General features: G+C 41.7%; 1 protein-coding gene across 3 annotated transcripts in view; it reads right to left on the bottom strand.

The window, feature by feature from the left end:
• Positions 1-14,746, bottom strand: part of KIF16B (kinesin family member 16B) — a 280,303-nt gene that overhangs the window by 226,076 nt on the left and 39,481 nt on the right. For all 3 annotated transcript variants that reach the window (XM_082670031.1, XM_082670032.1, XM_082670033.1), the window contains exons 4-10: positions 13,103-13,219; positions 11,288-11,385; positions 10,467-10,576; positions 7,495-7,637; positions 5,835-6,003; positions 5,517-5,648; positions 4,207-4,382 (exon numbers count right to left, since the gene is read on the bottom strand). In XM_082670031.1, the coding sequence (XP_082526157.1) occupies positions 4,207-4,382; positions 5,517-5,648; positions 5,835-6,003; positions 7,495-7,637; positions 10,467-10,576; positions 11,288-11,385; positions 13,103-13,219 (945 nt within the window). The remainder of the gene's footprint in view (positions 1-4,206; positions 4,383-5,516; positions 5,649-5,834; positions 6,004-7,494; positions 7,638-10,466; positions 10,577-11,287; positions 11,386-13,102; positions 13,220-14,746) is intronic.

Below are 14,746 nucleotides of genomic sequence, written 5' to 3'. Positions count from 1 at the left end.
CAATCAAATCGCAGTTACCTTCAAAGTCTGATTCTCTAGAAATTCCTCCTGCCGTTGCAGGACCCCCAGCTTGGGAAGTCTGACGTGGGGCTCAGAACCTTCACTCCAGTGGGTGGACTTCTGTGGTATAAGTGTTTTCCAGTCTGTGAGTCACCCACCCAGCAGCTATGGGACTTGATTTTATTGTGATTGTGCCTCTCGTACCATTTCATTGTGGCTTCTCCTTTGTCTTTGGATGTGGGGTATCTGTTTTGGTGAGTTCCAGTGTCTTCCTGTCGATGATTGTTCAGCAGTTAGTTGTGATTCCGGTGCTCTAGCAAGAGGGAGTGAGAGAACGTCCTCTACTCTGCCATCTTGAACCAATCTCCCTGCCTATGTTTTTAAATTCCATAAATTTGACCTTATGTAAAAGTGAGAGCAAGAGTATATACGACATGATTACATTTATATAAAGAACAAAAATAGGCAAAACTGAAAACCAACCTCTGCCTTAAGAAGTCAGGATAGAGGTTACCCTTGAGGGGAAGGGCAGGCAGTACTGGGAAAGGAACATGAAGAGGAGTTTCTAGGGCGCTGGTAATGTTCTGTTTCTTGATGGAATGCAGGTTAGATGGGTAAATGCAGCTTGTGAATATTCATTGATACGTATACTTATAATATGTATAATTCTTCAATGAAGAGTTCACATGTATGTATATATACATATATGTGTGAATATAAACCACTACATATATATCTGTATGTCTGTAATCTATGTAGTAGGAGAAGCAAATACGTGTCAGAATCTTTTGCCGTACTTAAATTGTGCTTTGAAACTCTGATACACATAGCATTCTGCATAGGCAAATAAAATTATTAAAAGTAGGAGCTTTTATTTGCCTGTACTTAAACAAATAACCCCAAAACAGAACTCTGATATGAGTAGCATTTTCAGTGAATCATGGCAGCATCTGCAATAGGATATTGTGGGAATAGAGCAATATCACTAGAAAAATTTACACTTAAGGACACCTGCTGGACTTTCCTGGTGGCACAGTGGTTAAGAATCCACCTGCCAATGCAGGGGACACGAGTTCGAGCACTGGTCCGGGAAGATCCCACATGCCGCGGTGCAACTAAGCCCATGCTCCACAACTACTGAGCCTGCGCTCTAGAGCCCACACGCCTAGAAGCCCGTGCTCTGCAATAAGAGAAGCCACCGCAATAAGAAGCCCACGCACCGCAACAAAGAGTAGCCCCCACTCACCACAACTAGAGAAAGCCCATGCGCAGCAACAAAGACCCAATGCAGCCAATAAATAAATAAATAAATAAATAAGAAACTTGTGAATGTTATCTTTATTAAAAAAAAGAACACTTGCTTATTTTATTGAGCATCACAAATTTAATTAATTTTGGATAAGCCTGTATTGTCTCACAACAATTTTTAGCTTCAGAGTGTGATAAATTATTTTAAATTGGACTCTTGTTTTTGTTATAATGTATTAAATTTATCAAAGAATTTTATCTTCAGTTTATCCTAAAACAGACAACTATCTTTTCCATCCTCACCCCCAAAACTACAGTAACAAAAATAATCCTTTAATGACTGTGGTGGCCTTTGGCTATGAAAGAAACAAGACAACAAAAGATCACAAAGTATAAGGCAACTGGCATATACAACACCTCTGAAGACGTTCCTCAGACAGAATGTGTAAAAGTTTTAATAAAGTTTTTCTGTCCATGTGATAAAGCTCCTTTCGAGGATTTCCTCAGTTTAATTTTAAAAGGCTGATCTTTCTTTGCTCATAACTTATTAACATATTAAGTACAAGAAATTAAACCAAGAATTTTCCAAGTACTTCCCTTCACATGTAGTAGTTTAGACGATCCTTACATATTTACTGCAGATAAATGTTGTTAAAACATTGAAAAAAGATCCCAATAATAAGGGGTATAAATAAAAATGACTATTGTGGCTCGTGTCATAAGTGATTCAAGCCTGACAACATCACATGCAGCGGGACTCTGTGCTGACGGTTTCTTTTCACACACGGGAAAGCTCCACATCAAAAAGAACAATGTATGTGGAGATATTTTTAGGTGCAGAGCAAGTCCTGGCCCACTGCAGTCCACCAGCTTATGGGACAGCACTGTTGGGTGTGTTCCAGGACTCAGGAAACTCCGCAAGGTTCTCGGCCTGTCGATATTCTCACAGGTCAAACCACTCACGGGATGGGATGTCAAGGACTTCGAGGGCCATATTTTCCTGAAGGGAAAGCTGCTCTGGAGAGAGCAGTGTGCATTTAAAGAAAAGTTTTGGGTTTTTTTAATGATACACTTCAGACATCCATTCACGGGTTAGGAAAATGGGAAGAACTGTATCTTTATTTCTAACTCCAATTTAACCTAGATTTTCTTTTTCTTTTTTTTTTTTTTGCCACACCATGCAACTTATGGGATCTTAATTCCGCAACCAGGACTGAACCAGGGCCACAATAGTGAAAGCACCGAATCCTGACCACTGGACCGCCAGGGAACTCCCTAACTCTAACGTTTTAAAAAGTGCTCCTTGGAATCTAGAAAAACGGTACAAATGAACTTATTTGCAAAACAGAAACAGAGACAGAGATGTAGAGAACAAATGTGTGGATACCAAATGGGGGAGGATGGGATGAACTGGGAGATTGGGACTGACACATATACACTACTATGTATAAAACAGATAACTAACGAGAACCTGCTGTACAGCACAGGGAACTCTCAGTGCTCTGTGGTGACCTAAATGGGAAGGAAATCTAAACAAGAGGGGATACATGTATACATATAACTGATTCACTTTGCTGCACAGCAGACACTAACACAACACTGTAAAGCAACTATACTCCAATAAAAATTAAAATTAAGGGACTTCCTTGGTGGTGCAGTGGTTAAGAATCCGCCTGCCGATGCAGGGGACAGGGTTCAAACCCTGGTCCGGGAAGATCCCACATGCTGCGGAGCAACTAAGCCCGTGAGCCACAACTACTGAGCCCACGTGCCGCAACTACTGAAGCCCGTGTGCCTAGAGCCCATGCTCCACAAGACAAGCCACCGCGATGAGAAGCCCATGCACCGCAACCAACAGTAGCTCCCGCTCGCCGCAACTAGAGAAAGCCCATGCGCAGCAACGAAGACCCAACGCAGCTGAAAATAAATAAATTTGTTTGTTTGTTTTTTTAATTAAAATTAAAAAAAAAAGAATAGGGCTTCCCTGGTGGCGCAGTGGTTGAGAGTCCGCCTGCCGATGCGGGGAACACGGGTTCGTGCCCCGGTCCGGGAAGATCCCACATGCTGCGGAGCAGCTAGGCCCGTGAGCCATGGCCGCTGGGTCTGCGTGTCCAGAGCCTGTGCTCCACAACGGGAGAGGCCACAACAGTGAAAGGCCCGCGTACCGCAAAAAAAAAAAAAAAGAAAAAGAAAAAGAATAAAGTTTGAACAGGGAAAAAATAAATAAATAAATAGAATTAAAAAATAAATAAATGAAAAGTGCTCCTTGATTCTCTCTCACTACAGTATCCAAACCTAACAGCACGGACCACACTATGAGCACAGAATGCAGCTCGGTACGTGCACCATGCAGATTATAAGGAAGTTTTCTGTAAAAAACACAAAAGGACAAGCAAGGCTCCTTCACGAAAACCCCAAGAGATCCTGAAGTGAGGCAGTTTCAACAATCAAACAAAGACCCGGGGAAATCGCCTGAGCCAGGCCACAGGGATGTCACACGTGTCCCTGCATCACCATAACCACTTCTATAACGGGCGATACAAAACAGAGATTCAGGAAGGTGCTCAAACGAGTTTTTCATTCTGTTAAAATACACTTTCAAGTCATAAAATGCTTGGGTAGAATCTTAAACATTACTCAAGCCCCTCGATTTCCTTCCACTAATGGAGATTATGCTGCTAATCCTATTGCATGCTAAATTTCCATCCGTAATTGATAACTATTAGATAGTTAATCATTCTGGGTTTAGTGGATAAAATCTTACACACGGAGCACATAATGAATGCAAAGGCCAACGGGAGCGTGCTGTAAAGGAAAGGCCGGCAAACTCATTCAAAGCTTTACTTAGCACTTATTTACTCAAATCAATACAACCACGGAGATAAGTGCCTCGTTAAGATCTAGAAATTGGTGCCATTACTCAAAGAAAATTACCCATAAGTCTCAGAAAAAGCCAACCTGATTCCCTTGAGCAAGCAGCATTTTCAGCCTGGCTATTTCAGCTCGCAGCTCACGGATAAGCTTGACGTTGGCGTCCTCATTAATTGTAGGCTTGTTGATGATGTTTTTGGCTCTATTTGCATAGCGAAGGGTACTTAGGGTTTCTCCGTAATTGACATCAGCAGGTGAAATGGCTGTGAAGAATGAATTCAAAAAGTAATTTATCCGGCGCTCTGTTTCATTTAACACAAAGTTGGTTTGTAATTTAAAAGTCAGATTAACCCCAGGTCATTGGATAGACTAAATATTCATTGCCACAGTCATGAATATTAAAAATTATCTAGGACTCATAGGAAAAGTGCTCACTATACCAAATTAAATGCCATTTCGCTCTTTTTAAGTTTAGAATCGGCCATCTAACCAAATCTCCTCTGCAGCTTAGGGAGTTTTCTCCGTTGAAAATATAAGAAGAGGATTTCAAAACTATGTACGCTTCCAATGTAAAGTAGAAATTTAAATCCTTTTAGAAGTTCTGGCAAAACCTACCACCTGTAAAACTCCAGAGCATTGTGATTTTTGAAAAGAGTAGATCAGCTAATTCTTTTCTGCCTAAAGCTCTGGTTAATCAATCACACCCCAATGCCAACAAACTTCAGGGCTTAAGTGACTACACAACCACGTCTGGGGTGCATACCCCCAGGTAGAGCCCTTGCCTCCACAGGGACTCCATGGCATGGGTGTAGGGAGACACGGGGACATGGAAAGGACATGGGGGCGTGGTTAGGAGGAAAAGCATTTCTGAGTTCTCCTCAACAGTTACCTCCCCTTTGCACATTTTTTTCATCTTTTCTGCTTCTTCCTGTTAATTAGTGAAAAGATAGACATATATCACTGTTATTATTTGCTAGATTTACTGGGCTTTTTCCTCTCGATTCTTAATTTTAAATTCCATATTTTCTGCTTTGAAATAGAAAAAAAAAAAGTGGGGTTATTTTTACTCTATGTCCCTACAATGATCTTCTCCCACGAGTTAGCAGCGTTAGAAGTTTCTGTCCTGTTCTTTCAGCAAAGCTAAGAATCATTCCCCATGGACGTCGGCTTGCATAACCAAGAACATGGCAAGTTAATGTAACCAGAAAGAGGGAAAAAGAGTCAATAATACAATACTGTAGACTGGATCACAGAAGGTGCTTTTCTTTAGAACAGAAAAACTTTTTTTTTTTTAATACAAAGGTGCTATTTCCTAATGAGACACTTTAAACTTCAGTAGTTACAGTTAATTCACACGAAACACTGTACGCTGAAGAAAAAGAATTTAAAATTCTTACTGGCAATCATGATAGTTTTAGAGTTTCCTCCAAGGCTATCTTTTAACAACCAAGTCAAAACAGAATCCCTGTAAGGCACAAAAACTTGCTTCTTCTTTACAAGAGGGTTTGCTGCATCCTGAGATAAATCAGCTGTAGGAGAAAAACAAAAGGGGGGGGAAGTTAAAGGCAATCATTAAAGATTTTTTTCTCTAATTCGGCTTCAAAAAACCTTGAGGCTATTACTCCGGTTTGTGACACAAACATTAAACCCAAGTGCTCTGCGCTACTATGACACCACCAAGAACGAGAAGAGGCAGCAGACAAGTATGAACCCACCTAAGGCAGAAATGACATTTCCCAGAGTCACGAGGGATTTGTTGATGTTCCCCCCTTCCTTCAGCCGGACCCCGGTGGCACCAGTGGCATCTGCCCGCTCACTTCCGGCAAGATCGACTAAGTGGATCTTACTCACGGTTTCACATGGCATTTCAGAATCAAATTTTGCCTGTGGTGAAATATAAAAGCAAAGTGGAAGAGGTATAAAGAGCCCCAATGTTTATATGTTTATATAACATTTTTATATGTTTTATGTGTTTATAACACAAATTCTAATTATTTTCCGCTCCTCACTGTGATCTCTCAGGGTAGATTTTTTTTTTTAATTTTGTTGTTTCATTGGCCTTCTTCCTGATGACAAAAATTAAATTGAATACAATAGAAGCCTACCATATGTGATTCCTAAACTTTCTGAAGAACTGCGGATTCCATTACCCAAATCACTGTCATTCTCAAAAGGGCTGAGTCTGACCACGGCAGGTGAGGAAACTAGGCCCTGAGGGGCATTCCACAAAGAAAAATATAAGTACACAAATAATTAGTTTTGTTCTCATCCAAAATCTGCAACATTACAAGCACAATGGCTTTCCAAAATATGATAAATACAATTATCTGAAAGATCACTCAACCGTTATTCGATGTTAAAATTCGATTTGTTTCACAATTATAAAATAGTGAAAATCTTAAATTCTGTATTCCTTGATTCTGAATTCTACCGAAATTTTACTTTCCCAAAGACTTTTAACCTACGTTTTACAGTCTGAACCAAAACGCCAAAAAGAAATTACCATATTGTGATCGAAAAGCAAGCCTCTTAGAAACTAGGGACGGCCACATCTAATCCACATTAACCAGAAAACAGGAGAAAAAAACCCAGTAAACTACAGTAAATCAAAAGAAAAGGTCTAAAGAAAGGTAAATTTGTAGAGAATTTATCAGGAGCTGTTCCGACTGACCCTAGAGAATTTTTTCATCTTCTTTGCTCTCTGAGCCTCCTCATTAATGAAAGGTTAAGTTTTTCTATCTGATGTGTTCAATGGTTAATACAGGCCAGGTCCTCTCCAAACTCCTAACATGTGCGAAGCACTGAGAGGACCCCACACCTTTATGTCCATCCGTCCACCGGTCTCGGTGTTAACGTATTTGCCCTGAGTCATTTACACACGTTCAAAATGCGCTCCACCTCCAGATCATAATGAATTCCTACATTAACACTTAAAGACGTCCCTTGTCCTTTAATATCACTCTAATAATCACAAGCAGCGCTGCGGGTGAGTTCCAGAGCCATAATGGACCGCGATGAGTTACCTTGGCCTCCAGCTGCTCTGACTGGCAACCCTGTTATCTCCCACAGAGCTGGCAACGATGAAAACTTTGACTTAATTAAGCACAAAGCAAGTTTTTTAATGTCTAGAACATGGCAGAAGCCTGCTAAATATTTCTTACAGGTATACATCAGGTTGCATTTCAAATGTAACCGCGGAGAAATCAGCACACAGCACGCGTTAAAGTCTAACGAACAAGAAAACGGCAGTCGGCCACCTCTGCTTCTCCTGGCTCACCACGGGTCGGTCCTCAGCTGGTGCCAATCAGCAGGGAAAGCCCTCAGGGACAGAGCCAGCCCCCCCCCCCCCACACACACACACACAGCTGCCCTCACCTGCGTGAAGTTGATGGTGAAGATGGCGTGAGACCTGCTGCTGACATCATTCATCCCTGTGGCAGCGGTGGTCCGATTGATGTTTCCTGCATCCATAAGCTCTTCGACATCACCGTAATTCTGTACTAAATGTTTGGATAAATCTGGAAAAAAAAAAAAAGGCGGGGGGGTGAAGAAATCTCCCCAGTATCTAGTAAATGGAAGAAGAAATGTACCTCTATGAAATAGTACACGACTGTACAAATCTGTGGTGGTTTATAACGCAGACTCAGGAGCTGGGCTGTCTGGGGTCAAGTCCAGGCTCTGCGGCTGACTAGTGGACTTTTACAGTTGTGAACAAGTCACTTAACCTCACTGAGCATCGGTCAACAATCCTGATAACGCATACCTATCGCATATGGTATTTAGGATACCTGTGAGATATCTTCATCAACCTCATGAGCACTAATCAGAGCCAGGGAAATATAAACACTATCTCCATGCAAAACACACATTCTTTTAAATCCCTTTTAAAGAAACTTTCCATTCATTTGTTGGGAAACATTCATATGGTTCTAAAATCAAAGGCTACAAAAAGTAGACTGTGTAAAAGGTCTTCCCCCTCCCCCATCCAATAACCCACCCCCAACTTCCCCTTCTGTCAGGCAACCCAACATTATTAGCTTCTCCAGACCCTTCCAGAAATAACCTATATGTATACAGGCAATTACATATCTATTAAGCCATCTTTTTTTCCCCTTTTATACATAGTAGCATACCATACACATTGTTTTGCATCCTGCTTTTTTCTGTGTAATAATACATTGAAGAATATTCTGTATCAGTTAAAGTGATCCTTCATTCATTCTTTTTTTTTTTTTTTTTTTTTTTTGCAGTACACGGGCCTCTCACTGTTGTGGCCTCTCCCGTTGCAGAGCACAGGCTCAGCAGCCATGGCTCACGGGCCCAGCCGCTCTGCGGCATGTGGGATCTTCCCGGACCGGGGCACGAACCCGTGTCCCCTGCATCGGCAGGCAGACTCTCAACCACTGCACCACCAGGGAAGCCCCATTCATTCATTTTTATGGCTGCATAGCATTCGATTCTATGCATGTACCGTATCCAACAGTCTCCTATTGAGACTACAGAGGTTGTTGAGTTTGCTTCCAACACAAGTAACGCTGCTACCAATAATCTTGTATTTCGGTTTTTACGAATATGTGTGAATATTTCTGCAAAATAAATTCTTAGGTGGAATTGCTAGATGAAAGCACATTTGAAATTTTGATGGATATCACAAAACTGTCCTCCATAGAAGGCACTTTACACCCAACAGTAACAAGGTATAAGACTGTCTCTCAACACTGTCTTACCAGGTTCCTTACATCTGCCGGGACAGTTAACAGATGCTAGCTTGAAGAATTTTTATTTTGCTTTTCTCTGATTATGAGGCTGAGCCTTCTTTCCTCCATTTAAAAATCATCAGTATTTCCATTTCTGTGGACAATCTAGTCACATCCTTTGTTCATTTTTCTCCTTGGTTTTGGAGCTGCCTTTATTAAGTTATAGGAGCTCTTTATATATTAGACTTAACAAGTCCTTTGTCTGACACTTGAATTGAAAATATTCCCTCCACATTGTAAACTGTCTTTTTACTTTGCTTCTGGTGTTTCTGCCAAGTGTAAAGTTGGTTTTCTGTTTTGTTTTGTTTCACCATTTCAAATTTAACACATTTATTTCATGGCTTCTGGATTTTAAGTAAAACATTTTTAAAGGCTTCCCTTCTCCAAATTTCTAGGAAAAAAAGTAATCCAGGGTTTCTTGCAGTCATTATGTCACTTTTTACTTTTAAATATTTGATCCATTTGCCACTTACCCTAGTATAAAAACTGAGCTCCAGTACCAAGTTACTTTTTTTTCTTCCTAGACAGCTTAATAACCCATATTCCCCCAATGTTTGAATAGCAGATTTATTAGAAACTAAATCCCCATTAAGTCTCTACACCAGATTCTGGATGTTTCACCCTGCTTGATTATTCTGTCTCCTCGCAAACCCAGCTTTGTAATATGTTTTAACATCTGATAAGACAGTTAAAGGGAAAACATGAAGGCATAGTTAGGCTAAAAACTATTAACAATAATAGTTATCCCACGCTCCACAGAACAAATACACAGTTACACATTTCACTTTGGGCATTAAAAAGCAAAAGTTCAATTGAAAATTTACTAAAATGCAGATGAGGACCTGTTGGTGCACCCGGTATAACCAGGTAAAAAAGACAACGGAAACAGGAACATCTTTAAATCCATGACCAGTTCTCAGCCTTGCCTCCAGCGAGACACACAGGAACGACAATAGCCACAGGAAAGCCGATCTGTGTGCGATTCTTATAGGCCAGCCTTAACTCAGCAGCCGTATACAGAGGAAGTGTGTAGAGCTGACTGTTCTATTCCAAAGACAGCCTTCAAGCCAGCCTATTTTTTAAATAATTCGCAAGGGCCAGCCCTTCACCCGTCATTCCCTGAGACATTCCTCACAAAGGACCGTGACACAACTAGTGTAGCACAATACAAAGGCCGAGAACACAGCACAGGAACCTGCAAACAAGCTTCCCAAAGGCGAGAGGTCTCAGAGTCGCCCTATAATCATGTTACCATTAAGGTCAGTAAAAACACACTGCTAAAATGCAAGGCCATTTAAAGAGACAGGCTGTAGGGTTGCTTATCTTGCCTGGGAACTTGGAAAAAACAAGTTCCTGGAGTTCTTAAAGCCAGAGGAAATCTATTGGCAAGCCCCACAAAATCACCAAATGCCCAGTGAAGTATAAACGCATTAAATGAACATCGTGCAGTGACAGCACGTGCAATTTTTACTATAATGATTCCAAAAATAAATTTTTAAAATCTCGCCATTATCCTACATTTTTTTTCTCTGAAACTATTATTTTTACAAAAATTCCCAAGAATAGGGCTGTGAAAACATTCACTCTTACCCTCAACATAAGGTCCTTCTTTTGGATGCTCACGGACTCTTAAATTGAAGGTTTTGGATGACTTCCGTCTAAGTAGATCTCTCACACGTTCATTATAAATTTCTAAGTAGCTAAAAATTTCAAATAGAGTTGAATTCAGTAAGATGATTTCAGACATTAATAACAACAATAACAGCAGCAACGTGCATTTATGGGTGGTAACCATGTATCAGGTACAGCACTTTACGTGGATTATTTCATTTAATCCCTACAATAGCCCAGAGGTAGGTACTACTATTATCTCCATTTTAGGCAATAGAGGCTCAGGGTGATTTAAACAACCTATCCAAGGCCTCACAGCCTCTGCGGGGTCAGGCAGCCAGGAGAACCCTTGATTGCCACGTCTGCCCCCAAACCACTGACGAAACTGCCTCCCCACACAGGTTTAAGTTCAAGGAGGAAAAAACACCTCAACCACCCAGATCTATTTAAATAATAGATTTATAGTGATCCTACCAACATAAAGAATAACACAAATCCTATTCAAATAAAAGAATAAGGCAAGTGGGTATACACTGAAAAGTCGAAAGCTCACTCCATTTGAGATGAGCATCCTTCGTTAGTTTCCGACCAAGGCGGGTTGCCTCTACCAGCCTCCCAAACCCCAATCCAAATGGTACCCAAGGAAGTCACTGAACATGTATGTGCTTTAAGCTTGCCTTCCAACCGGCACAGCACAGGAGGGGGAGAGGCAGACTCTCCCCTAAGGAATCCAAAGGCTTTATCCACTCCTTGTGCCTTAAATCAAGCTCACACTCAGTTACTCAGGCCATGGGCCCTACCTGACTTCAGTTCGAAAAGATGCCTCATCCCATCTGGTGGTTTCATTTATCCGACTGAAGAGCCCTTCGCAGATCCGGGGTATTAAGCCAGAATCGCCCTGCAGTGGGAAGGAGGGACGCCTCAGCTGTCACTTGAAATAAAAGCAACCGACGATTGCATCTGCAATTGGCTGGGGTGGACTCAGACTCCAGGGGCCTGCAGGCCCGGCCCAGGGCCCAGGGCGCAGCACTCATCCCCTGCAGGGCTGCTTCCTACTCTCTGAAATGAGAGGATTGAGTTTTCGAATTTCTACCTGCTGGGACCATGATAATATACAGTTATCAGCTGTTCATCAGCTAAATCATGGCTTGCAAACATAAGACGACTTATTCTCCAGCTTTCGGTCGGCACTGACACGCTGACGAGCTTCAGAACGGTACCAAAGACGAGGTAAAAATGTTCTCGTTAGAAAGCCAGACTTTAGGGCTTCAGTGTTTTCTTCCGAAATCCCTCACGACTTTCACCCAATCTCCCATCCCCAAAATAAATATATATATATCATCACAGGTTTAGGAGAATTTTTTTCCTTGATACCATTAAATCAGTATCAATTCTTATAACGAAAAATTGGGCCTTTCACCACATTTTTTCTTCTTACTTTAAAAAATAAAATAAAAAAGAATACCCAAATGGTACTCAACTGTAAGGTCAGAGAAAAACAGCTGTAACTTATGAGTGCTTTGTTGAACTTACATAAACTAGCTAAGAGGGAATCAACATGTAAATTTCATTTTTAGAGAAGGCTTTTTTCTCCAAAGCCACAGTAGGAAAGTAGGAAGAGAGAAGTAATGGTAAAAGGAAATGTGAAACTCTTGAAATTGTCTGTTCTTCTCTTATTCTTCCCTACTTCTCAGCATTGAAGATTCACTGCCCAGCGTATATTTTCTTCTCCTGGAAAGAAAATGCCTGGATTTAAGAAGCCAGGAGACATGCGCTCAAAGGCTTACATCTGGAAAGACCTGTCCTCCTTTAATGCATTACTTCTTCCACTAACCATCGAGCCTGTAGCATTCAAGGCACCACCGAGCCTGTCAGCAGGAAACCCAGCCATCCTCTGCTAGTCCCCCCACATCTAGAACAGGCTGGCGCCTCTCAGACTCAGTGAACAGTTTTCAAAACCACGACATGAGAAAAGTAAAACACACAAGCACTATCCAGGTCTGGAGAAAACACAGAATGGGATAAGTTACTACAATCACGTCTAGTTCTTCCTCTGCCATATTTTGGGGCAAGTATAACTTTAAGGTTCTTAATTTATACGGCATAACTACTAGACTCCACATACTATATTTATAGCTATGTGGACTCTACATAACCTGTATAATTCCAACATTTTTTATGTATTCACTGGATTTATGTAGTACCTTTCCACCAAAGAGACTTTTTTTTACATTTTTCTTGGGGAAAAATGTTTTGAATAATTTTAAATAGAACAGCGTTCAATAATTTTATTCAAACTGTTGGGTTGGCAGAAAAGAAGAATAAATTACTTGTAGGCCCAGCATACTTTTCTGATAAGATTATAAAGCCTTTAGAAACAGAAAATGAACTGAGACTCCCATCCATTATTCATGCTTATAAACTTAAAACTATTTCTAATTTAAAATCTCTCAAAGGAAATTTCGTCCAACTTATTACTGAGTTTTACCTTATTGCTAAAGAATGATCAGAACATGAAAAGCAAGTTAGTACAGACCACGTAGATAAGAGATACTTTTATCAGTCCAAAGAGAGATAATGAGAAATTTTCTTCCCACACAGTGTAAACAACGTACAGAGTCTCCCATCATAGTGTATGACTTTCCTGATCCCGTCTGCCCGTATGCAAAGACACATGCGTTATAACCTTCAAATGCAGACTTCACGACATCCGTGCCAAGGGTTTTGAAAACCTGAAAGAAGAAAAAAAAAAAATAACAAAAAACCACAAAAGATACAATTACCATGGATTTTAATAAAAACTCCTTCAGTGTTGACAGTACTCTTGAATCCTACTTTCATAAGGATTACACCATGTACATAAAGCACTACAGAGCTGTTAACAACAGAACAAGTGTATACCCCCGTTTTTAATCAAAAGGAAACTTTTCTGATTTCCTTCATTTGATTTAATGAAGCAGAAAGCAACCTCATCCTTTTTCCCACTTAAGTTAACAAAAAATTCCTGAAACAGAAAAAGGTAAACAAGGCAAAGTGACGTCACATCTAGAAACAAAGACGATTTTAAAGCGTCATGATTTACCATTTCAGAATTAAATAAACTTATAAAGTGATTCATGCTACCAGACCTTCCAGAAACTAAGTATTCAATGTCACAGCAGCCAGAAAGTTACGGCCCAAAAACCATGTCAAATCAATGTCATCATTTTAAGGAAACGGCCATTCATCAAAGTCTCCGGAGGCTCTCACAGAGCTGAGTGATGAGTGGGTGCAGATGAGGCTGGGATGCCAGGCTCTCCCGAGTCAGAATCCAGTGCATTTTCCTATTTGGACATTTGCCCAGGATGGAGAGGGCAGGAAGACGAGCTGTGTAGGGCCTGGGTTGGCACTTACGGTGGCCTGAGTTCACGTCCACCGCACCACACAACTGCACTAGGATGCTTTGGGGAATGGAAGGGGGGTGAAGGACAAATACTTGACCCACACAATCGATGTAAAAGAAGCAAATCAAGATGCCTGGTCATCCTCCTTACACCCAGCTGGGGTGGGGACCAGCCAAAGCTTTCTAACCCACTCCTGCCTTCACACTGGACCCCGCCCCCTCCCTGCAGGGGAGACCAGGACACAAAGCGCACACAGAACACCTCCCTGCTTCAAAAACAAGGCACATCAGCAGCTGAAGAGACACCGGAGAGGGAATACGATCAGGTTCTCAGTCAGAGCCAGGAAAAGGTGTGGGGTCCCCCCGCAAAGGCCAGGGCGGGAGCCTCACCAGCCCCTCGGGAGGGTTCAGTCTCCGTGAGTGATGCCGGGTGAGCCCAGCTCAAGACACACCATCGTCTCCCCATAGGGATCTGGGCCCTCCAGCCAGATACCACCCCGGGACAGGGCTGACAACCACTGGCCCTCGTGCTCTCCCCTCCCCACACAGACATCCTTGCTACCAACACAGCTTGTCAGTCAAGGACGCCCCAGGCATCGTCTTCCTGCCATCTTGTTTAGACTTCGTCTCCTCGGTGGCGTCAAAGACGTACAGACTATCCTTCCAACCCAGCCGCTTCCACAGAGGACCCTCTCATTACTCTCCTTCATTCTGAGTTAAGTTTCATCCGTTTCAGCTTTATGAGCTGATATTTTCTGATCCTTTTCCCACATTCAGATGACTAACTCAACCTTCAACTAGAGCAGCTCACACCGTGTCTGTGATCGGTCCTCGGGGCGAGTAGTGTCCTAGATCCACTGTCCGGGGGAGAGGTTAG

This window comes from Grampus griseus (assembly GCF_964374135.1).
Source record: "Grampus griseus genome assembly, chromosome: 14".
NCBI classification, from domain to species: Eukaryota; Metazoa; Chordata; class Mammalia; order Artiodactyla; family Delphinidae; genus Grampus; species Grampus griseus.
Note: the sequence above shows the minus strand (reverse complement) of the source record. Positions and strands in the feature narration are given on the sequence as shown.